Raw genomic sequence first — 25,373 nt, forward strand, 5'->3', positions numbered from 1 at the left:
GAGGGCCTTCTGGTTACTAAGGGGACTCTCGTCCTGACTCCTGGTTACAAGAAAGAGGAGGAAGAGAAGGGATATAAACGATTGCGCAACAATGCACTGCCACCTGCACTCATTTCGTCACACAGCTTTAAGTGGCTCGATGGTGGTGGCTGGTTCGCATTACTTTCGCCAATTAAACCTGTGGACGGTCGTTGTTCAACTTGAATATGAAATTCCACGATTATTTTAAATTCCAATCGAATGAATGCGTCAATAATCACTAAAAGAAAATCTGACTGCAATCCGATAACACATTGAACGCACATTGTTATATCGATGATGCACTTATTATTATATACAGGCAATGAATAGATTTAAAATCGAAATAGCTCCAACGATTATATATATTTATATATGTGCTGATGATAATGTAGTTAAAATAAGGATAATATTAGATAAAGATAATACATTAAAAATAAAATTATATTTTAGTTTTTAATATATTTTTAAAAATTATAATCTAATTAAAAAACAATTAAGTTCGAAAATTTAATATAAATTGAATATCGAACAGTAATAAATATCGAACAATTTTCGATTATTTTAACCTTATAATATATGATATTCTTTTAGAAGAGAATATATAAAACGAATTAATAATTTATTTTTCTTATGTATGTCTATATATCGATCTCAATATTTCAATATTTGCCATGCGATGACATCGATTATCCGAATCAAATATTCCAGTAAGAATATTTTTGTTGTATAATATTTATTAAATAAATATATTATTTATATTTAATTTATAGTTCCTGGTAACGAGCAAAATAATCAATTAGAGGAAGATCATAAAGAAATTTTAGTAAATATTAATTGCCCACTTAAATTAATTCTAAATTATATTCGAAGTGTAGTGGGATTGAACGATACAAGTGACTATATATTTATTTCTATTAATTTGTTTAAATAATAAATAAATAATAAATATTTATAATAAATATTTATAATATATTTATAGCTGAATTTGATTTATGTGATGAAATTAATTGTCAATTAAGAAAAATTACCTTTTTTGAACCACACACACTTGGTCTTAATGTTTTTCAAGCAAATTTAACATATATAATAATTACATTTGAACGTAAGTTTTAAATATTATATAAAATATTGTTATCAATAAATATTATTTATTTAGGAGATATAAATGGTCAAATGATAAACATCACACCTCTTCTTAATGGAAAAATAATGAAAAAGTGCAATGATATATTAATAAAGTTTGTCTTTCCTAAAAGAAATTTATCTGCTAAATCTTCTTTAAAAAGGGGTAATAATACACATAGAATATAATAGATATTTAGTCATATTACAAAATTTGAATATATTTTAAATATATACTATATGATAACTACATGAAAATGTAATTTTCTATGTACAAAATTTTAAAACAAATTTATTTTTATAGAATCTTCATAAAAGATCTTTATCTAATTCTTTAAATTTCATATTTATTTCCGTAATATTATAAAATTTTCCATGTTTTCCTAATCCTTCTGTAACAAATCTTTTTGCACCTTCAACTCCTTCTTCAAATAATAAATGAGATGCATTGTCTTTCTCAAATTGTATAGCTTCTTCTAATTGTTTAGCAGAAAATGTAGCATAATGTACAGAAGCTCGATCGGCAAGCAGTGTTTTTTTAGGAAACTTCACAAAAGATCTTGCAAAATTTACTGTATGTCCTATCACTGTGAATAGAAAGACATATATTTCATATTCATTATATTTCTTATTATATTCATTATACTTTTTGTTATATTTATATATTATTATTTATTACTATAATGCATTTATTACTATACCGTTACCAACAGATGTATAACGATTAATTAAACCATATGAAAATGCTTCTTTTGCACCAATATGACGACCAGTTAGAATCAAATCTATTGCTCTTGAATATCCAATTAAAGCAGGTAATCGAACTGTACCACCACATAATATGGGTATCCCAAATCGTCTATTGGCAAAACCTAATAATGCACTTTCTTCCATTACTCTAAGATCACACATTAATGCAAGTTCAAATCCTACTCCTAGAGCATATCCGTTTATAGCAGCTATTAAAGGTTTCTTACTCAATTCAATTTTATTAGCCTATAAGCATTGTAAAAATTTATAAAAATTAATATTATAATAAATAAATAATTTTACATGAAATGTAAATTTTAAATTTATTTAATTTACCAATGATCCAAATTGAGGTAAAACTTCTTCATTTTTTCCATTGTATTGTGCAATTTCTTTAAGATCATAACCACTACAAAAATTTCCTCCTATTCCATGAAGTATACCAATTAAACAGTTTTCATCATTTTCAAATTTATCTATTTCATCTGCCAGTTCTTGTGCAGTTACAACATTTAAAGCATTTTTTGTTTCAGGTCGATTTATACCAATCATAGCAACATTTTCAAAATGTTGCACTACAATATTTTTTTCTAGAATAAATTATAATTTAAAATATAAAAGTTGTAATAAATATATATTATATAATATATAAATAAAAATAATTATTTACCCTTTTGTTCTCTTTCAATTTCTACATTTTCAGATGATTTAGAGGTTAAACATCTTCGTGAATAACTTTTATAATATAAATTGATTATATTCGATATTTGCTTTATAGAATGCATTTGTATAAAAAGAGAATTTAAATTATATCTACAATTTCTATAAATATTACAATGAACTCTTTTTATTATTGTTAAATAATCTAAATTCTTTTAATTTACATTCCTTATTATAATTGAATATTCAAATTTTTGTTTTAGATTGAAAAACAACAATGTGCATTTGCAAGATTACGTTTAAAAAGTTAAGGTGAGTTCATATATCGAAAATCAACATAACTTTTTAATGTAAACATGTGTTAAGATATATGTCTAACCTGTATTGTGTGAATATTAAAATAATCTATATATTTTTTCTTTAAATGAATCTGTTTAAGTAAAAATCATTATTTCTCATTTTATATAAGTAAACAAAAGTATATAAAATAAACCATTAATTTATAAAGTAAAATATTAGGGAAAAAAGTTTTAAAAATGGAAGATTTGCAAAAATTGGAAGAGGAAGCTAAAGCAAGAGCAACAAAATATGGATGTAATTTATTGCAACGACCAGGTCAATTGGAAAAAATTGATATGTACAAACGTAGAATAAGTAGAAAAAAAGCTTCAGTGGAAACTATGCTCAAAACTGCAATGCAAAGTCAATTAGATGGAGTTCGTGTAGGCTTTGAACAGCTCCAAAGTTCTTTAGAAAGTATTGCTTCAATAAAACAAGATTTGAATAATATTAATGAATTTTTCAATAAAGTTCCAGAACTTAGTGCAAAATTACAAGCTGTTCAAGAAGAAAATATGCGTCATTCTCAATATGTTACTGCTAAAGAAAATTTGAAACATACATTTACTTTGCCTGAAAGCGTTGAAATGACTAAACAGTGGATAAATCAAGGAAATCTTTTATATGCTCATCAAATCATTATGGATCTTGAAAATTCAAGAGATGATTTATTATATGAACTTCATAAACTTCCAAATCAATCACCAGCTGATACTGTTATGTTAAAAGCTTATTTAGAAGATGTTGAAATGCTTTCACAACTAATGGAAAAACAAATCAGACTAGTATTAAGCCGTACTTTGAATACAGTTAGAAAAGAACCTACTGTCATTGTAACAGCATTAAGAATTATAGAAAGAGAAGAGAAAGCAGATCATTTTGCTATTCAAAGACATAAACAAAGTGGATTTATGCCACCAGGAAGACCTAAAAAATGGAAAGATATGGCAATGAAAGTTTTAGAAAAATCTGTAGCCAATAGAATTGAAGGAACTCATGTTGAAGAAAGAGTAGATAATAAAATGTGGTTAGTTCGATATTTAGAGCTTACAAGATTATTAATTTTGGAAGATTTAAGAGTTGCTAAAACTCTATGTGAACCTTGTTTTCCACCTTGGTATAATATTGTAAGAACTTTTGTTAAAATGTATCACACAAGTTTATCACAACATTTGAAAGACATAATTGCTAATGGTTTAGAAGGAAATGAATATGTATCTTTATTATCATGGATTATGAATACTTATACTGGTCCAGAATTAATGCAACATCCTGAATTAAATATTGATACAAGTGATATAGGTCCTTTGCTGAGTTCAGAAATTATAAATGATCTTCAAGAGAAATATTTAAAAAATATGTGTCAAAATTATGAAGATTGGATGAAAAAGACTTTGGAAACTGAAAAAGTGGATTGGTGGAGTGGAGTGATACCAGAAGGAAGTACTCAAGAAGCATATTATCATACAGCAGCACCTGTGATTATATTTCAAATGATTGATCAAAATCTTCAAGTTACAAAAACAATTAGTACTGAACTAACAGCACAAGCTATAATCTTATGTATTGAACAAGTAATTAAATATGGATTTATGTATAGACAAGCAATATTGGAATTTAAAAGCAAACATTTTGAAGATAGAAGTCAAGTACCTTATTTTACACATCATATGATTACAGTTGTTAATAATTGCTTACAATTTACAGAATTAGCACAGCAAATGAAACAGCTATACTGGGTTTCTAATACTAGTGGAGATGCTACTGTTAAATTTGAAAATTTATTATCAAATTATCAACAATTACGAAATGAAGCAGCAGCTATATTATTAGAAGAATCTTTCTTAGATTTAGAATTACAATTTCAAGATTTGATTACTCCTAAATGGTTATCATCTCCTATTCCAGTAGAAACTATTTGTGTGACTTTAGAAGATTATTTTCAGGATTACAATCATCTATGTCCAAAAAATTTTGAATATGTTATTACAGAAGCACAAAATCTTATTGCAAAACGTTATATTTCTGCAATGTTACAGAGAAAAATATCTTTAAAAACATATGATGAATGTTTAACATGTACATCAAAGATAATGACAGAAGCAGATAAGTTAAAAAATTTTTTTGATAGAATAGCTCCAAAAGTAGGAAATTTTAATTCTCCTTTTGAAATAATTAAACGTCTGGCTGAGGTATTACGTTGTGAAGATTCAGAAATTCTTTCTCTTGATTTACATTCATTGGTTGAAAAATATCCAGATATGACTGAAGATCATTTAGTTAGATTATTGGGTCTTAGAGGTGATATTTCTCGTAGTGAAGCAAGGGAAAAAGTTTCATACATTTTAGAAGCTCAACGTAATCGTAAAACTCCACAATCTATTACACCTAGTATATTTAAACAAATATTTATACAAGATAGTTTTCTTAGTTGGAAACCTTAAAATTTAAAGATAAAAAAATTATATTGTTATATTTTACATATCATTAAAAAGCTCATGTAAATGCTATATTAAAATTATGTATTATAATACTATAATATAATTCTATAAAAATTTTAATAATAATATTAAATTATTAATATTATATATTATAATATAATAATATTATAAATTATAATATATAATATAATTAAATAGTTAATATATGTTACTATTATGTTGTAAATAATTAAATCATTCTCTGTACAATTAAATTAAATTAAATTTTTTTAAATTTTTCAAATAAAAAATAATTTTATTAAAAAGTGAAGATATTGTGTGTATAATAATATTTACAAAATCTATATTTATATATATATATATATAATATTATTTGTATTTAAAATTTTTATTATTTATTTGTAGTCTGAATGTAAAATAAATGTTATATTATTAATAATTAATTTTATCTTAATTGTTACTGATGTATTCATTTAGATAAATGTCAATAAATGTCAGTAATTTGTATGAAATTATCATTAGAAATATAAAATAAAAAAAAATAGTGATGTAGAATTTAATATGAAATAATTAAATATTTATTTAATATTATTTTTAAATCAATTATATAAAAAATATAAATAAGCAATTGATTTTAAATTACTATTTTTTTTAGTAATTTATTATTTTAATATTTACTATTACTATTATTTTATTAATTCAAAATTTATAAAGAAATATACAAATAGATTAAATTTATAAATTTATTATATCATGAGATTTAAATATTAAATTTTATTAATTCATTTTAAACCTACTATATGTACAAAAAATAATTTCTTCTAAATGATTATTTCTAAATATAAAATATATCACATATAAGAAATCTAGAAATTCTATTTTACAATAAAAAAAATTATTTATTTCATTTTATTTGTTCGTTTTATTTGTTTATTTTATTTGTTGTTTTCAATTCAATTTTTCAAAAATATAATGCTCTATAAATCGTAAAAATTTTATTTTTAAATATAAGTATATTCAATATTGAAAATATCTCAAAATTTATGGATTTTATTTTTTCAAAAAAATTTTATCGAAAAAAGTTGCCCTATGTTCTATATAATTCATTATACTTTATATACAAACTTTTATTACAATAAAAATTTTTGAATTAAATAAATTTTTCAATATGATATAAGTTCGAATATTTTCATAAATGTATAATTGAATATATATCATATTAATTTAATTTCTATTTCAATATCATTATCTATAAGTATTTATAATATATATTTAATATATATATTATAATATATATTAAATATATATTTAAGTATTTATAATTCAAATATTACTTGCATAATGTATTATGTATAATTCATACATTTTCTTATTTTTATTATGTATATATTATTATTCAATAATTATGTATTAAATGTATAAAACTAATGATTTTAAAATCTTTTAATATATAAAGATACTCTCATTATTTATATATATTTTTATATGTATCTCGTTTTTAATTATGAATGTTAATGTAAATTATGATCTTTATTTAATTTAATGTAATTTTTATTTTTATATCAGAAATTAATATTTTGTTTCTTTCTTTCATTGATGTCTCTGATGTCGCACTGACCACTCTTCTGTTGAAGTTACTGTCGCTAATTCCAATGAGGTTATTATTCATCAAATAAATACTAGTGAAAATTTTTAATTTTTTATTGTTTTTTTAATGAAAATAAAAAATATATAAAAAATGCCGCGTATTATGATAAAAGGTGGAGTTTGGCGTAATACGGAGGTAAGAAAGAATTTCTAACCTATATTTAAGTTTTTAATTATTTGGTGATTAAAAATAAGTTTTTATATAAATCTTTTAATTTTTTAGGATGAAATCTTAAAAGCAGCTGTAATGAAATATGGCAAAAATCAATGGAGTAGAATAGCATCTCTTTTACATAGAAAGTCTGCTAAACAATGTAAAGCACGTTGGTTTGAATGGTTAGATCCAAGCATTAAAAAAACAGAATGGAGCAGAGAAGAAGATGAAAAACTTCTTCATCTTGCAAAATTAATGCCTACTCAATGGAGAACAATTGCTCCAATTATAGGACGTACAGCTGCACAATGCTTAGAACGTTATGAATATTTGCTGTGAGATAAATTTTATAAATTTAAATTCATATTGTTTTTGAAAATGAGTTTTATGTATTTTTTATTTTTATATCAGAGATCAAGCCCAAAAAAAAGAAGAAGGAGATGATGCTACAGATGATCCTCGTAAACTAAAACCTGGAGAAATTGATCCAAATCCTGAAACAAAACCAGCCAGGCCAGATCCTAAGGATATGGATGAAGATGGTATATCTTTCATTAAAAAAAATTATTAATTTTTATTATATGTAACAACAATAAAATTAGTAATTTTTAGAATTGGAAATGTTATCTGAAGCACGTGCTAGGCTTGCAAATACACAAGGTAAAAAAGCAAAACGTAAAGCTAGAGAAAAACAATTAGAAGAAGCTCGTAGACTTGCTGCTCTACAAAAACGTAGAGAATTGAGAGCTGCTGGTATTACTGTATCACAAAAGAATAAACGTAAACGCGGAGTAAATTATAATTCTGAAATTCCATTTGAAAAACGTCCCGCACCTGGATTTTATGATACATCTAACGAACATGTAGATCCACTTGCTATTGATTTTTCAAAAATGAGACAGCAACATTTAGATGGAGAATTGAGACAAGAAAAAGAAGAAATGGAACGTAGAAAGGATAAGCAAAAATTGAAGCAACGTAAAGAAAATGATATTCCAATGGGAATGTTAAATAATGAAGAACCAATAAAGAAAAGAAGTAAACTTGTTTTACCAGAACCACAAATATCTGATCAAGAATTGCAACAAGTAGTTAAGCTTGGTAGAGCATCAGAGGTATATTATTGTAATTAACATATTTAATCATTTGTAAAAATAATATATAATATAAATTTTATTATTTATAATAGGTTGCTCGTGAAGTTGCAACAGAAAGTGGTATTACATTATCAGATAGTTTATTGGCTGATTATTCTTTACCAACTAATGCAGCTGTAACTCCACGTACTCCGGCTGCTGCTGCAGATAGAATTCTTCAAGAAGCTCAAAATGTTATGGCTCTTACTCATGTTGATACTCCATTGAAAGGTTGGTTGTAAAAATATTTAATTTTATTTACAGAGAATTTAAGATATTTTATTTATTTTTTTCATATAGGTGGATTAAATACTCCTTTAAATAATTCTGATTTCACTGGTATTGTACCTTCTACGAATACTGTAGCAACTCCAAATACAATTCTGGCTACTCCATTTCGTTCACAACGTAGTGATGGAACACCAGCTAATTCTTTTAATACACCAATATCTGCACGAACACAAAATGGAGTTCTAGCAGCTACACCAGTTCGTGACAAGTTAAGTATCAACCCAGATGAAAATATGGATGGATCAGAGACACCATTAATTCAGAAACAAGTGAAAGAACAATTACGTGCTGGATTGAATGCATTGCCTGCACCGCGTAATGATTATGAAATAGTAGTTCCTGAAGGAGAAACAAAAGATGAAGAACTTACTCCAACTACGACAGAAATTGTAGAAGATCAAGCCGACATAGATGCTAGACAGCAACAAGAATTAATAGAACAAAGTAAAATATATTGAAATAGAAATATATTATTATATATTATATTATATTATATATTATTAGAATATATTATTAGAAATTATTTATATATTATTTTATTATTAATTATTATTAATCACATTTTATAGGAAAAAAAGAATTATCTAGAAGATCGCAAGTTATACAACGTGATTTACCACGCCCAGTTGATGTAAATATGAATATTTTGAGACCATTTATGGATACTCCATTAACAGATTTACAAAGAGTATGATCACATAATTATATTATTATGATATACATAACATGATGACATACATAATACATAACATTATGATGACATAACATTATTGAATATATGTATATATATATATATATATATATATATATATATATATATATACAATGTATTTATAATTGTTATCAAATATATTATTTTAGGCAGAAGAACTAATTAAAAGAGAAATGATCACAATGCTACAATATGATGCATTACAAAATCCAGTACAACAAAGTCGTAAAAGTTCTTCAAATTCAGTAGCTCAAGCACAAGCTTATTTAGAGCAACATCCATATATTAATTTTGAAAAAGAAGAACTTGCTGCCGTAAGTTAATTTCGTTATATGATTTTAAATTAATAACATTTATAAATTTATATGTATACATAGATATATTTTACATAGGCTAAGAAACTTTTAATTGATGAAATGGCAGTAGTAAAAGAAGGCATGGCTCATGGAGAACTAAGTTTGGATTCTTATACAACTGTATGGGAAGAATGCTTATCACAGGTATTATTATATTTTTTATAATGAAATATTTTAAATTTTATAAATTTTTTATTTTTTTGCTAATGTATTTTATCAGATATTATATTTGGAAACACAAAAAAGATATACACGAGCAACTTTAGCTTCGAAAAAAGATAGAGTAGAAGCGTGCGAAAGAAAATTAGAAGAAAATCGCATGCATATGACTGGTGAAGCTAAACGGGCAGCAAGAATGGAAAAAAAATTAAAAGTTCTTACTGGAGGTTATCAGGTTCGTATTTTTATTTTCTTTTATTGTATATAAAATGTATTATTAACATATTAACTGATGTTAATACATAAATTTTCTTTATTATAGACCAGAGCACAAGTACTAACAAAACAATTGCATGATTTGTGGGAACAAATAGAACAAGCACATTTAGAACTTTCAACATTCAAATTTTTACAAACACAAGAAGAAGCTGCTGTACCAAGACGAGTAAATGCACTTATGGAAGACGTCAATAGGCAAACAGAACGAGAACGCGTATTACAAACACGATATGCACAATTGCAAGATCAGTTACAACAATGTTAAATATTTTTCAGATGATCTATTGTAATATATTATACGGCAAATATTGTAAACGTTTGTGAAATACAAAAAATTAATTTCTATAATTTTTCATAAAAAGAATGCTTTAAAAAAGCAAATTTTCAAAGATCTCAATTTTGTATAATGAAAGAACTATTTATCTTGAATTATACATAAATGACGATTTAATTCATCAGAATTAAAACAATTTAATGTGAATATAATTTATTGTGTATAAGAATTAGCATTATAAAATAGTTTGTTAAATAAGAAATTAAATTTTAAAATCTATATTTATGTTTATTTTATCAACAATTTTAATAATTTTAATAATTTAATGAAGAAATTTAAAATGCAATTTATTTCAATTATGCTGCAATTTATTTTAAAATTATGAAAATAGTGATATATAATCTAATTATTTCATATAATAGAATTTGAAAAATAGAATAAATAATCAATTTACTGAAGATTGAAATTTATTATTAATTAAAAAAAATAAAAATGTAATTAATTACATTTTTATATTGTATCTATGTGTAATAAAATAATATAATGAAAATGATAAAAAAAAGACAAAAATCACAAATTATTTCAATTTTATTCATTATTAATCTACATAAAATCTTAAATATAAAACATGTGAAAATGCATAATTTATTTCGAAATATTATAAAATTATAAAATATAAGTTAAAAAAAAATATTAAATATAATTTGATATCAAAATTAATTTAATTTAATTTTAAATATAAAATAATAAATGCACATATATCTGTTTTTTTCTTCACATAATTTTTTTCTAAATGATTTGAAATTGATTAATTATTATATAAGGATTTTATATTAATCTTTTATTCTTTTAACTTTTCTTTTGAAACATTCAAAATATTTATTAAGTACTTATTATAAATATAAATATTAAATACTAGATATTTAAATAATAAATTTATTATTGATAATTTAAATATAAAAAAGAACCAGAAAAATATAAAATATATAATAATAATAATATATAATAATAATAATAAAATATAAAAAGAATATATATAAGAAAATATTAATATATTTGTGAAAATATATTATTAATCAGACAATCAGATTTTTTAATTAATTTAAAAATTAAAACAACAATTATAAATAATTCGAATTTGTGTTAAATAAACAAAATGGAGAAAATGAGACAACGATATGATAAAAATAAATATAGAACTTTATTCTCATTTCATTTTATCTAATGCAAACTTAAATTATTTTTAATTTAATAAACTTAATTGATATTTTATACTAACTTTTGATATGTATGCCAACTTTTCTATTTTATTTTGATCTTTAAAAAATCCTCAAAAGAATATCCGATGAATATATTAATATTTTTATCATATTAAAATTTATTATACACACAATTATGACTTATTTTTTTTTTAATTTTTTATTTGTACAACAATTAAAGAAATTCATAAATATATAGAAATAATTAAAGTTTATTATAAATTATATAAAACACTTTAAAGCCAAGGTCTCCATCCCACAAACGTGCGACCCAAAATATTTAAATCTGTTGCTTGATCCAATAAGCATTCAACCTAAATATTTGAGAAATTTTATTTTTAAATATTCATAAAAATAAAGTTTTTTTTTAATAGTACCTGTTCTTCAGGAGTTAAAAAGTCATTCATTTTTACTCGTATACGTTTGATATCGTCATCTCCAGTAATTATATTAAAATATCTATCGAAATATTTATCATAATGTTGTTCTTTTAATTGATCTAATATAATTAAAGATGGTTTAATTCCATTTAATTTTTTTGTAACTGCTTTAATTTTTTTCATTGGTATCCATTGGTTTTCATTGGTATCTGTAATTTAATCAAAATAAAAAATAGTTATATATTAGTTACATGTATATTTATTTGAAAATTAAAATATTTCATTTTGCATCATTGAAATTTACTTGTAACATCTTCTTCACTTTCTCTTAATGCTTTATTAACGTTTTCAGTCCAATTTAAAGGTTCATGAACAAAAACATCCATGCAAGAAAGAATAGGTCCTTGTTCATTTCTCATTGCTCGTAAAACATGAATCATTATCGTTCTCAAAAGATCTTTTTCAGTAAAAGGTTTTAATAAACCCAGAATTTGAGATGTTAAACGAAAAGGCATTAATTCTGGTATTTTTTGGTCAACACCAGCATCAAAAGCTAGTCCAAAGTCAATACCTAAACAACGTCCTGAATCGATAACGATAAGAGTATTTTGCAAATGTCGATCTCCAATGCCTAAAATCCAATGCGCAATACACATAGTAGCATATGAAGTGATAAAATTTCGGCGCATTATAATGAAACTTTCTATAGATGGACATAATACTATTAGTGTCTTGCGTAAACTATCCCATTTAGTTTTATTAATAAATTCGTTCATTTTAGTATACACTTTTGAAGCATTATATTTTACTACTGCTTCTTTATACTTTTCATATATCAATTTTTTAGAAGGTGCAGCATTTTGTATCCATTCTTGATACATTTTAAATATAGAATTATACTGATTTATTTCTTGTGTTGATAGTGTGAAATATATTAACTCTTGTAAAGATCTTGTATTATCTATCCATTGTATAAGACCCACTGTTTTAGATAATGGAATCACCTACATTTAAAAAATTAATTATTTTTCAATATTTTACTACATTATTTTAAAAAATATTTACTTGCCTGATAAGTATCAATAAATAATTGTCTTTGTCTACAAGCTGCACTAATATGTAAAATTTTATTCATAATAGTAAATAACTGTTGTAATCTTTGATCTTGTCGTAAATCTTCTCCAAATTTTACTAAAAAATGATAATCCTTTGCATCATTACCAACCATGGTAATTCGAATAGGTTTCCGTATTGATTGCATTACTTTCACAGTAGATTCAAACTTTATTATTTTTGCATGATATTGAGGCATAGGTTTTCTTTTACCAGTATATTGACCAGGTATCTCTATATTTTTTTCAAAAAAATTACAAAACCATGGACTATAATCTTGCAATTTAAATTTATCTTTACGTTTGTTAAATGATACTTTAATATTTTCAATCATTTTATCTATTAGCAATTTTATTTCGTCAGTTTTTTTGTTTGCTAATTCTTTTATCTTTTTTTTATATGCTATAATTTCATCAAAAATATTTCCTGGTTTTGGATCATTCTTTTTTTCCTGTATATCCGGATATACTTTCTTAAGAAATATATCTATAGCTGTAGATGTACCAAGAGACAAATTTTTCCGAAATTCAAGTAAATAATATTGCAAGTATAATTCTGGTTGAACTACATATCGCATTGCTAATAGAAATTGATCAATTTCTGGCTTATTATAAAGAATTTTTCGAATTTCGTAAGTATTGATTTCATTTAAAAGAATAGGATTTGTTTCGATTGTTAAACGAAATGTATAAATAATCGCGTTAGGATACATTTCAACGATTCGTTTAAGAATAGGTATAATTAATGGAGCAATGGATGTTCCTAAATGAGAAAATAATTGAGCTTGCCAAGAGAGAAATAGCCATGTTTGAATTCCTTCGCTCTCTTTAATGAAAATATCTTTTGTTTCTTGATCATGAAAATATTCAGGTTTTAGCAAACAAGGAAAATAATGAGCTGCTTCAAGAGATCCATAACTCATTGCTTTTAATATAGAATATATAAATTCTTTACTCAATTGAACATCATTTGAGCCACGCGATAATCTATCGTAGCAATATTTTGCAAGATTGAAATAAGATTCTTTAATATTCGTAGCTGTCATATCACAACAGATTTTTAAATGATTAAAAGTATATGTTTCCAATGCATTCTTAATACTAGATAAATCATTATTTTTTATGTTTATTTCTTTAAAAGCAGTAGTTTTTTCTATTAATAGTTCTGCAAATGTTTCATTTTTTTCACTTAATTGTATGATTTTCGATGCTATTTCACTAATTTGCTTTCGAATATTAATATTCATAGTATCTTGAAGATCATTTTTTTCTAAAATAGTATGATAATGTGTCCAAGAAGATATATATTTTAATAGCTTTTTCTTCATATCTGTTTCAATCTCTCCTGTTAGGTATATTAATTTTCCATAATATAACAAGAATTTATATTTCAAATCTGATGAATAATTTTCCATATTTTGTTCTAATTGTCGTAAATATTTTTTTGCTATATATTTATTTCCTTGATTCATTGATGCTTCAATCATTTTTAATCTCATATTAAAATTAATAATACGCAATCTATGCATAATTGCAACTTCTTCTTCATCAAGACTACTTTCAGTATTAATCTGATTCCATTCTTTCAATTTATTACTAAGTAATGAATCAATGAAATATATTCTATAGGATGTTAATTTATCCCATAGAAGTATAACATCCTGTGATAAAGGAGTACTCTTATTCCAAAACTTGAATACTTCATCTAAATCATTCCAGGATTTTGCTGTTTTCAAAATCTTTATAAATATGTCAACATCGTTAGCGATTCTTAACTTTTGTAGTTTAGAAATTTTTAATTGAATAGAAAGAGGATGAAGCTTGATCCACTGTTCTCTCGTTTCATCTAAAGAATTTAACAAAAATTCACGAGCAACTTCTATTTGATTATGTAAAAAAAACATTGCAACTTCTTCCCCAAAGAATCGTTTAATGTATTTTATTTTTTCTTCATCATTCAGCCAAGACTCCATGAGTTTCACATCATTGCTAAACTCATCACTAGTGTCGTCATTTAATAATTTACGAATATTTACTGTAAATATCCAAGGAAACATCCAATCTTTTCGTGGATCATTCCAAATATTGTCCAAATTTCTGTGAAGTTCATTTTTTATATGTTCGTTAATCTCATCCCAACAACATAAATTACTTAAACATTCGAACAAGCCTTGAAGGCAATGTTCTTTCGTTAACTCCGATTCAATTTCGTACGCTTTATTATAAGCTGCTTTTGCTTTTTTCCAATTGTTGGATGCTTCTGCAAATGATGCAATCTAAAATTTTAAAGAAAATAATTTAAAAAAATATATCATGATCAATTAAATATATATTTATTATAAAATAAATAAATACTTGTATATCTTCATTCGTGATATGATTTTGAAAAATACAAAGAACTATATCAATATCATTCATAGATTTATAAAGATTTATTAATTGCAACCATTCAGATGAATCATTCATAATTTCGCTTTGTATTTTTTTTTTAGGCGGTTCAAAAATATTTACATTATGAATTAAATTTTCCTCTAAAACAAGTGATCCGAGAAAATTCAAATTATTAGATCTCGAGATTTTTGTGATAATTTCTGGTGAACAATCTGTTATAGAAGTAGTCCATAAAATTTCTAAAATTGCTGTTATAGTAGAATTGCTATCTTGTTCATTTTCTATAATATATTTTATTCTATCTACAAACTTTTTCGTAAAATCATTGTGTTTGCTCGTTTGTTTGCACATTTCAATTAATGAATAAATAATAGAAACTGTTAAATCTTTACAAATCAGTTGATCATTTTTTGCCAATTGTTGCAATGGTTCAATTAATGTAGCATGCGATATTTCAATGTCTGGAAAATCACCGATTCTGTATTTTCTATATAATTTTACACTACTTCTTTGTCGAGTAATTTCTTCTTTTATCATTTCCATATGTTGTATATTTTTTTTAATTTCTTTTTGTCGCATAGCTGCAGAAACATCATTTACATTGCATAAAAATCGTTTTGATTTTTTATTGTAAGCAGGTTGTGGCACTTTTGATATTTTGAATATATCATTCTGTTCCAGATTATTGAATGTTTCAATAAATGTTTCGGTTTTGTCATAATCATTATCGGTTTTATCATAAGTCGGTTCGAATTCAAGTTCTTGAGTTGCTTGAAGTTCTAATTCAACATTAGATTCGTATATTGATTTTGTGTATGAAATATCAGAAGATAGCAATGTAATGTTCATTTGGGTAAACATTTGATTCATTTGACTAGTTAAAGATGGAGCAAAAAGTGGAGCTTTTGATTCCAAATTCTTTGTCCTCCATGAAAGAGCTATTTTGTAATCTCTATAACTACAATTATATAAAGGTTCGAACATTGTTCGTGTATAATCCCCAGATTTCTTAATAAGGTCTGAAATTAATAAAAATGTGAATGGCAAGAAATTTTGACCAGCACTGGGAGTATAAACATCTAAAATTTCAAGCAATCGTTCTTTGCAAGTATTTGTTAATTGTGCATCTTGTGTCCAAAAATTTAGTATCATTTCTTGCAATGTTTCAGTAGGATCCAATATACCATTAAGTAATATTTCTTTACTAATATGTATCAATTCCTTAATCTCATTATTTTCAGAAATATCTGCTACATATTTCTTAAAAATATTAATAAATATACTGTAAACAATTTCTCTATATTCAGAAAATTCATGTTTTGTATAAGGTCGTACTAAAGTTATAAATGATAAAATATTTGAAGGTGATAGAACAAGAACTAGAGAATCAATTATTTTTAATGCTATTTTTTCACAGGATAAAATTTTATTTTTTAGTAAATCATGAAATTTTATATAAGATAATTCTTTCAATAACTGATCTGAATTGAGATTTGGTATGCATAATAGAAATATTTCTAAACAATTTGACTTGCCTTGAGCATCTACCTTAAATATATTTGTTGTAACAAATTCGAAATAAATCATTGCAGCAGCCGGATAATTTTTACATAACGCACGAATGCATTTCATTTGTCTGTTTTCAAATTTCATTTGCATCTGTCTTAATATATTTCGAATTTTTTCAATTATAATACATTTTCTATTTACTAATGTACCATTATCATCTAAGAATTTCAAAATTAATCCGTGACATTCACAGCATTGCAAAATTGTGTCTTCATCATCTTTCCAATTTTCTAGAGATTTTTCTAAAAATTCTAAAATATTATTTCTATGAATAATATCTTTATCCATGCCATTAACAAAACAAATTAATATTAAATATACAGTAGCTCCGGGTGCAGTTCTCATCTTATCATCTAAATTTGCAGGTAGTTTTAAATAAGGATGCCAAACTTCAAGCATTGTTTTTAACATGTTCATGTTATATTTATAAATTGCTTTAGAAATTTCTTTAGTCTTTATTATTATTACTTTTTGAACAATTATTTCCCATAATTGTTGAATTATATTCTTATTTTGATCAAATGTGAAATCACCCGATTTTTGAAAAAATGAAGTTTGCCAATCTATTAACATTTCTATAACATCAACAATAATATAATTTAATTGATTTTTTTTTAAATATAAATATATTGTATACATTATTGGTTGAAGAAAAAATTTTGTATAAGGTTGGAATATAGTGGACATATTTAAAATAATTTTTAACATAAATAGTCTAACATTATCGTAATTTGTTGTTGTAATGGAACTAAGAAAATATTTTAACCATTTAGGTAATATGATATCACCATCAGTAGTTGGTACAGATATTTCTTCTGATATTATATGATTTAAAACTCCACAAATAGAAGCCATACATTCATGATTATTTAATTCATCATTTTCGAATGTTAAAGTCATGCTTTCTTTTTTATTAGTTTCATCAGGTTTATTATGTATAATAGTTTCATTAAAATCATAAGCATTTATATCTTCAGTTAAAGTACAAGTAGATAGATCATAATTGTAAATATATGAATAACGATTTAAAACTTGTTTTCCTTTCATGCTCTTTCTTATATTAATCAACTTTTTACAATATTTTGGATACTCAGTAACTGTTTGTTGAAAATTATATTGTTTCTGACAATCTATAATATTCTCCCAAATTAATTGTTTCTTTTTTCTATTTTCAGCAAAAATGCTTACGTAGGAATCTTCATCTTTTTTTAGATTAGATACAATAGATATGGAACAATTATATGCTGAACAATGCAATAATCTTATTGTTTCTTTAAGTTCAGAATCAGATATCTCAGGTATCTTTAACATACGTATATTTAATGCATTACTGTATAAACTTTGCAAAAGTTCTTTTCCAGTAATTATATTGTCAATAGCATTTCGAGCAATTACACTTTCAATATTATCTATATCTCTTATGTGTAATTTTGTAAACATAATTGCAACAAGATCATAACATCCTATTTTTGATACTATAAGTTGTTTTATAGTTGAATTATCAATCAAGCTTTGACAAATAATTGTATATATTTCTTTGATATTTATTTGAAAGAATTGATGTATTTCAGTAGTTTTACACAATTCAAATGATGGTAAAAGAAATTTATTTAATATATCAAATCTTTCATTTGTTAATGTGTTTAAATTCATAAATAATTTATATATTGATTGTAGAGACTTCAAAACATAATGAGTAGTAATTGAAACAAAATAGTTTTGTAAATATTCATTACTTTTTTCATTACACAAATATTCGGCAATACCAGCCGCAAATGAAATAATAGTATCTAATACTATTACTGATTTAGTAACTGGTAACAATGTTACTAATGTTTGGAAACAATTGATAATTTTTAAAGCTTTCACATTTTTTTGTAAAAAATCATTTGGACATACATCATGTTTATAATTTTTTAAACTACGTAAAATAACAAGTAATTCTGGTTTTGTATCAGATGTCATATCAGTTAAACATATAAGAAAATTCTGAAGGATATGTATTTTGTATTCTATATCTGAATTATTCATTAATTGATTAAGAATCCATATATAAAAATCTTTGTTGATAGATAATACTTCTATTGGCTTAGTTTTTAAATGAACTGCAATTCCAAAAATATTTATTAATTTTTGTTTTCTATCTTCAAAATTATTTGCAGCTTTTTCAAATATTGCAAATTTTTTAATAACAGTATCCACTAATACTTTTATGTGATTATGCAACTTTTTTTTATGTCGTTGTACGAATAAAAATAATTGCTCTATTATAGTTAAAAAAAGAAACGGATTTCTTTCCACTACATCATTAAATATTTCTATAGTTTTTTCTATATCCTTTAATATGTATCTAAATATTTCACATTTAAATGTATTCAGAAAATGTATACCATATTCAATTTTCTTAGAATCTGGTCCAAGCATTGTATCATTTTCTATTAATTTAATTATTTTAATTGTTATTGAAGTCTGCAAATATTATTTTATAAATTATTTATATTTTTAATATAATTTTATTAAATATTAAATTTTCTATTTTTATTCTTAAATAACATACCTCATAATGTATAAGTAAAAATTCCATTAAGATTTCCAAATAATTTTTTACTAATGGTTTTAAATCTGTAGAAACAAGTTCTCCTATCCATTCTCTTGCTAAAAACTTAAATATATGCGCAATTTTATCTTCTGATTGATAAATCAATTCTTTAATCTATAAAATAATATTATTAATCATAAATTTAATCATATAAAGCATTAATATAAGATAAACTTATAAACATATATTTTACATTATCTAATTGATTGAGAATATCATGACGTTTCAAGAAAATTAAACCCTGAACATATTGTTTAAGTTTAGTGAAATTGTTTATATCAGAAGTAATATTATCCAATTCAACATAATCATTTATATGTTTCTGCACATATATCGATAATTCACACTTAACCAGGTATGATAAGGGATCTTTGAGCATTATTGACTGTAATAAATTTCCCATAATTACAGGAAGCATAGCAGTAATTTCAAGATTCTTTATGTCAAATCCTATTACTTGAGGATACATTATACATTTTGCAATTAGTTCAAAAAAATCTTTATTAAAAAAGAAATCTGGAATAAAATTTCCCTAAAATTAAATAAAAACATCAAAGATTAAAGTCTTCTAATATATAGCTATTTTTTAAATTATTATAAATAAAAATATTTACATCAAAATTCAATAAAATTTGTATAAAATCAAATAAAGTCAATATTGTTTTACATTGTAATGTCTGTAAATTTTCAATTTCTTTTGATAACATTATTAAATCATCTTTCTTATCCTCTATTTTAATTCTATTTATCACATTCATGAAATTTCTTGCACAATTGAAGATTACTTCTTTTTGTGGATTTGAATTACCAAATAAACATTCCATATTCAATAAATTGTTTTTTATCAACCAAATATAACAATCTAAACTTCTGAGGAAAGATAATATACCATTAATAGATAGATTTTCCATCTTTGGTAATTCATTTAAAATTATATTATTAAATGTTTCAATTCCATAAGTATTGATGTAATTATTTATCACTGTTTTAACTGAATCACAGTTTGCAACATGTTCAGAAAGTTTTATAACTAAGTCCATACATTTTATTCGACAATGTTGATCTAAACATCCACATTGTGTAAGTAACCAATTTACAGCATGAATTAAAGTTGAACCTTCAAATTCATAAGGTTTTCTACGATTGTGATGTTCTACATTAAATAAATTTTTTTTCGTTATTAAAACTCTTTCGATGTGATTAAGAGAAACAATAATTGATGGATTATTACAACCATTTAAACTTTTCACAAAACTATATAAAATTTCCAACCAATATATGGATACAATTTTCTCATCTTCACGTAGAATGGTATAAAGATGATTGAAAGCTGTTGAACTTGCTATTCGTTTAGAAGTAGAAGGATGAAGAGCAAAATTTGTCATTTTATGTATGATTTCATAAATATTTGATTGACTTATTATTTCATTATTTGATTGTTTTATAGACCATTTAGTGAATTCGGCTAGACACATGCCAGAAAATTCTCTGAGAGATAAATTGTTGTCATCGCAAAGACCTTTATAAAGTGAATCAAGAAAATATATAGTAGCTGGAGATTTGAGCATAAATTTTGAGCTTAACCAATGCATTAATTGTAGCATTAATGGTTGAAAAATCTTTCTCGTCGCTTCTTCATGATCACAACTTAAATTTAGTAAAGCTGGACATAGCATTATATAAATGGGAACAAATCGATCCGGATTAGATGTTAAATGTTGCGATGTTTTACCAAGGACATAAACAACAATTGAATGAAGTACTTCACAAGCAATTACTTTTGTCCGTCTATCTCCAGAATTTTGAGCCAGTAAAATTATTCTTGGTAGAATTTTATCGAAATAGATATCAACTTGTGTATCTGACAATGTCAATGAATATTTGAGTAAATCTTTTTTATTCCAAGTAGCTCCTGTTTCCATAGATTTTTTATATATAAATTGCATTATTATATTAGTATCAAGTGAAGCTATAAACAATAAAATTCTCATTTGAAATCTTTCCAAAGTATTATCATCATCTCTTAATACTATTCGTTTAATAACTTTTCGCTCTGTTTTGATGATGTCTTGTAAAAATTCTATAGAACTTTCTCCACTATGCAAATATGGCTCTAAAAATGGTACTATTTCTTGCAAAAATAGAGTTATATCTTGATTATCCAAATGATTTGTCCACTTTTCTAATGCATTTAAAGTTGTACAAGCTAACTCAAAATCACTTATCCCAAAAGTAAAAGCAATTTTAAATACTGGAATTGTATTGTTCAATATGTGTTCTACATATCTTAATGGTACATTTAAAATTAAATATAAGCATGTAGTTAGTAATTCATTAGAAAATGTGGGAATCAAATCTAATACATTTATTAAATATTTATACAACATTTCTAATGTTTCTATTTCAATTTCGTTTTTTTCATTATTACTTAAAATGCAAATATGTTTAAATGTTGCATGTACTAATTTATAAAAACCTGATATTAAATGGTGCTTATAAGATATACTGATAATTTTCATTAAAAATTTGTGTATTGTGTTTATAAATAAAAAAGAATTTAAATCATTAATTATATCAACATATAAATCTACAATATTAACGAATGTTCGAAAGTCTGCTTCATTCTCGGCAATTTGAGAAAAAGCTATATCTGAAAATACATTATCTTCTTTCATTTTTGTATTCAGATTTAACTTATCAATTAATATAATGCCCACATCTATAGTTGAATCAATTATATTTTGTGTAATATGTCTATGTTTTCGATAATTATCTGGATTTAATAGATGTAACCATAAAGCCAAATAATTTTTATAACATAATGGTCGTTCTGGGAGATTATTCAATCCTCGTTGTAATTCAGCATCAACCAACAACGTATGTGAACAAGTCCATACTATTCCATTATAAACTGAATATTCAAACATATTATATATTTAAATATCAAATATCAAATTTAATAATATATATTATTATTATATATATGTATGTATTATATACTTACTTAAATTATAAAGAAATTCATCTAAAAAGTTTTTACTCATTATTTCAATATGAATTATGGTATTCATTAATGATGATCTGGCAAGATTTTGACTAGATATAGAAAAATCAGGAAATCTTTTAACTAAAAGAATACTAAGCTTTGTAATTATATTAATTTGATTAATTGAAAGTTCTGATATATGTAATATTATTTCTGAAAAAGCTTCTTGATAATCACAAATACTTTCTAAATGTGTTTTTTCTAATTCATCTCTATAATATTAAAAATTAAAATAAATTATTATATAATATTATAAATTATTATAATATAATTATATAATAAATTATTATAAAATATTAAAAAAATATATTATTGATACCTTGAACAAAGTAACATAGCACAATTAGCTATGAGTGAAAACATATCTTTCACATCTTTATTACTAAGATATCTTTTACATGGAGCAGCCATTTGACTAAATCCATATATAATAAAACGTAACATATTTGAATTTACATGATGGTTGCTTTTTAATTGTTCTTCAAAAAGATTTTTAAAATACTAAAATATATAAAAAATGTTAAATATTGTCAAATTATATAATAATTTTTTTAAAAATTACTAAAATATATATAAATACTAAAATATATAAAAAATGTTAAATATTGTCAAATTATATAATAATTTTTTTAAAAATTATTAAAAATTACCAAGAATATTGTTTTGTCATCATTAGAAGATTTATGTTTTAAAGTATTTCCCATTACTCGATAAAAACTTTTTAAAGCATGTTGTCCACATTCACTGTATTGTACATTTTTATCTTGAGCAAAAGTTATCAATAAGTCATACCAATATTTGTGATCATAATAAACAAATTCACGAAAAAGATACATATGTTTAGACAACAAATTAATTGCCGATTTCATTGAAACTTTCTTAATTGAATACTTTTTAGGATTACTTAATTCTTTAATCCAATTATATAATTCCTCATAATGTTTTTCTATTTCCATTTCCTTCGGGAGTTCTGCTAATATATTTGAAAGTGCATCCAAATATACTTGAAATGTATCCATTGAATGAGACACAGTTTTTGAATTATACTATAAAATTATAAATATAATTATGTATTATAAAAATAAAAATTTTGTTTTCAAAAACATTAAAAAATAATGTACCTGTTTTTTAATATCATTTCTTAATTGCTGAAAAATTATATTAGAATATTCTTGTATTTCTGAAACTTCTGGACAATATCTTGTAATTGTGCTAAGTACAGAAAATAGAAAACTTCTCTCTATAAAAAATCAAATTTATTAATATATTAAATCATGGAATAAATATATTTATATTAAATTGTTTATATAATATAAATTTATTATACATTCTAATATTACCTTTTATATCGATTAAATGAAACAATGACACAAATTTTTTTACAGTTTCATCTAATTCAATGTCATATTCTTTAAAAATTTCTATCAATTTATTAAATGTACTAGAGGCAGCCTTCTGAATAAATGCTGAACAATGTGTTATGAGTGCCAATTGACATGTATTCTTCAAATAAATAAAAACTTTAATATCTTATATATAAAAAGACATATAAATTTATTAAATATATATATAAAAAAATATATATTATATATATATATTAGTTATAAAAATATGAATATAAATTGTAAAATACCTTTGTTTCAATTATATAAGGTATATATATATCAGAAAACTGTTCTATGATAAATTCTAGAAGATAAAATGTTTCTTTAATTGCTATATCAAAACCTTTTTGAGCATTGAATCTTTTAAGTTCATTATTAAGAAAAGAGAGCAAGCCTTTGTTTTTATTGAATAACATAGACAGCATCAATTCTAAATACAAAAATTGCAAGTATTAAATATATATGTTCAAACAAATTTTTTTATAATTAAATATAAAAATTACATTATTTTTATATAATAAATGTAATATTATATTTTTTAAAATTATAACTTAATTATATTTTTTAAAATTATGACTTAAGAAATATTTATTATTATGTACCACTATCATCTTTTGCTATATTTTGAAAATATTTTCGACTATTCTTCAAAATTTCTATCAAATTTGTACTATTTCTTTCTATTATAGCTCGTTCAAAAATATTTATAAATGTTTTAAATGAATCCATATTTTAGAAATTGTCTCAATTTAACATTTGAAATGTTTTAATATTTGTTTTAATATTTGATATAATAAAATATTATTTCATATTTTTACATCATTTTTCATCATCAGTTTTTTTTTTATATTTTTAAGTGTTTTATATCTGCAAATAAATATAATAATATATTTAATTAAATGTATAAATATAATAATTAAAAACTATTTTGATTATATAAACAAAGGAATTTTTTAAATATTGTACAATTTAGGTTAAATGTAATTTTACATGCTTACATCATGGAAAAATATATATATATATTATGAGATTTTTTTATTTGACTAATGAGAAATATTATTTTATGTATTATCAATTTTATACATTATATATTTCTTTAATTAAAATTATTTCAAATATTTTATGAAATAATATAATACATAAAATATATTATTAATGCATGTTAACAATTAATAAAAAATACATGAAATGAAATATGTTTTTTCATTAAAAATTTTATCATCAATGACAAACTGACATATAAAAATGATTTAGTTTTCTTTCGCATATATATGTATGTTATTATAAAAGA

General features: G+C 23.4%; 4 protein-coding genes across 4 annotated transcripts; 2 read left to right on the top strand and 2 right to left on the bottom strand.

Moving 5' to 3' along the window:
- Positions 1–1,403: 1,403 nt before the first annotated feature.
- On the bottom strand, positions 1,404–2,769 carry LOC122720315 (short-chain-enoyl-CoA hydratase-like). The gene is made up of 4 exons (XM_043946938.1): positions 2,564–2,769; positions 2,230–2,483; positions 1,845–2,139; positions 1,404–1,730 (listed from the first exon to the last, which is right to left on the bottom strand). The coding sequence occupies exons 1-4, from the start codon at positions 2,676–2,678 to the stop codon at positions 1,453–1,455; spliced, it is 942 nt and encodes a 313-aa protein (XP_043802873.1). The 5' UTR covers positions 2,679–2,769; the 3' UTR covers positions 1,404–1,452.
- Positions 2,770–2,984: 215 nt separating this feature from the next.
- LOC122720313 (exocyst complex component 3) lies at positions 2,985–5,404 on the top strand. Its single transcript, XM_043946936.1, has one exon. The coding sequence runs from the start codon at positions 3,090–3,092 to the stop codon at positions 5,334–5,336; it is 2,247 nt and encodes a 748-aa protein (XP_043802871.1). The 5' UTR covers positions 2,985–3,089; the 3' UTR covers positions 5,337–5,404.
- Positions 5,405–6,817: 1,413 nt separating this feature from the next.
- On the top strand, positions 6,818–10,586 carry LOC122720306 (cell division cycle 5-like protein). The gene is made up of 11 exons (XM_043946924.1): positions 6,818–7,116; positions 7,204–7,469; positions 7,546–7,676; positions 7,747–8,249; positions 8,324–8,501; positions 8,571–9,005; positions 9,131–9,249; positions 9,423–9,587; positions 9,666–9,773; positions 9,850–10,023; positions 10,111–10,586. Exons 1-11 carry the CDS (start codon positions 7,072–7,074, stop codon positions 10,330–10,332), a joined length of 2,346 nt encoding a protein of 781 aa, XP_043802859.1. The 5' UTR covers positions 6,818–7,071; the 3' UTR covers positions 10,333–10,586.
- A 1,141-nt stretch (positions 10,587–11,727) lies between these two features.
- LOC122720304 (DNA-dependent protein kinase catalytic subunit-like) lies at positions 11,728–24,811 on the bottom strand. The gene is made up of 15 exons (XM_043946918.1): positions 24,685–24,811; positions 24,331–24,512; positions 24,038–24,200; positions 23,819–23,937; positions 23,348–23,743; positions 23,017–23,198; positions 22,656–22,909; positions 20,266–22,562; positions 19,845–20,183; positions 19,610–19,765; positions 15,448–19,521; positions 13,050–15,368; positions 12,285–12,984; positions 11,978–12,189; positions 11,728–11,914 (listed from the first exon to the last, which is right to left on the bottom strand). The coding sequence occupies exons 1-15, from the start codon at positions 24,809–24,811 to the stop codon at positions 11,837–11,839; spliced, it is 11,598 nt and encodes a 3,865-aa protein (XP_043802853.1). The 3' UTR covers positions 11,728–11,836.
- Between the last annotated feature and the right edge of the window lie 562 nt (positions 24,812–25,373).

This window comes from Apis laboriosa, unplaced genomic scaffold (genome assembly GCF_014066325.1).
Source record: "Apis laboriosa isolate Shangri-la unplaced genomic scaffold, ASM1406632v1 scaffold125_cov141, whole genome shotgun sequence".
Classification (NCBI taxonomy): domain Eukaryota; kingdom Metazoa; phylum Arthropoda; class Insecta; order Hymenoptera; family Apidae; genus Apis; species Apis laboriosa.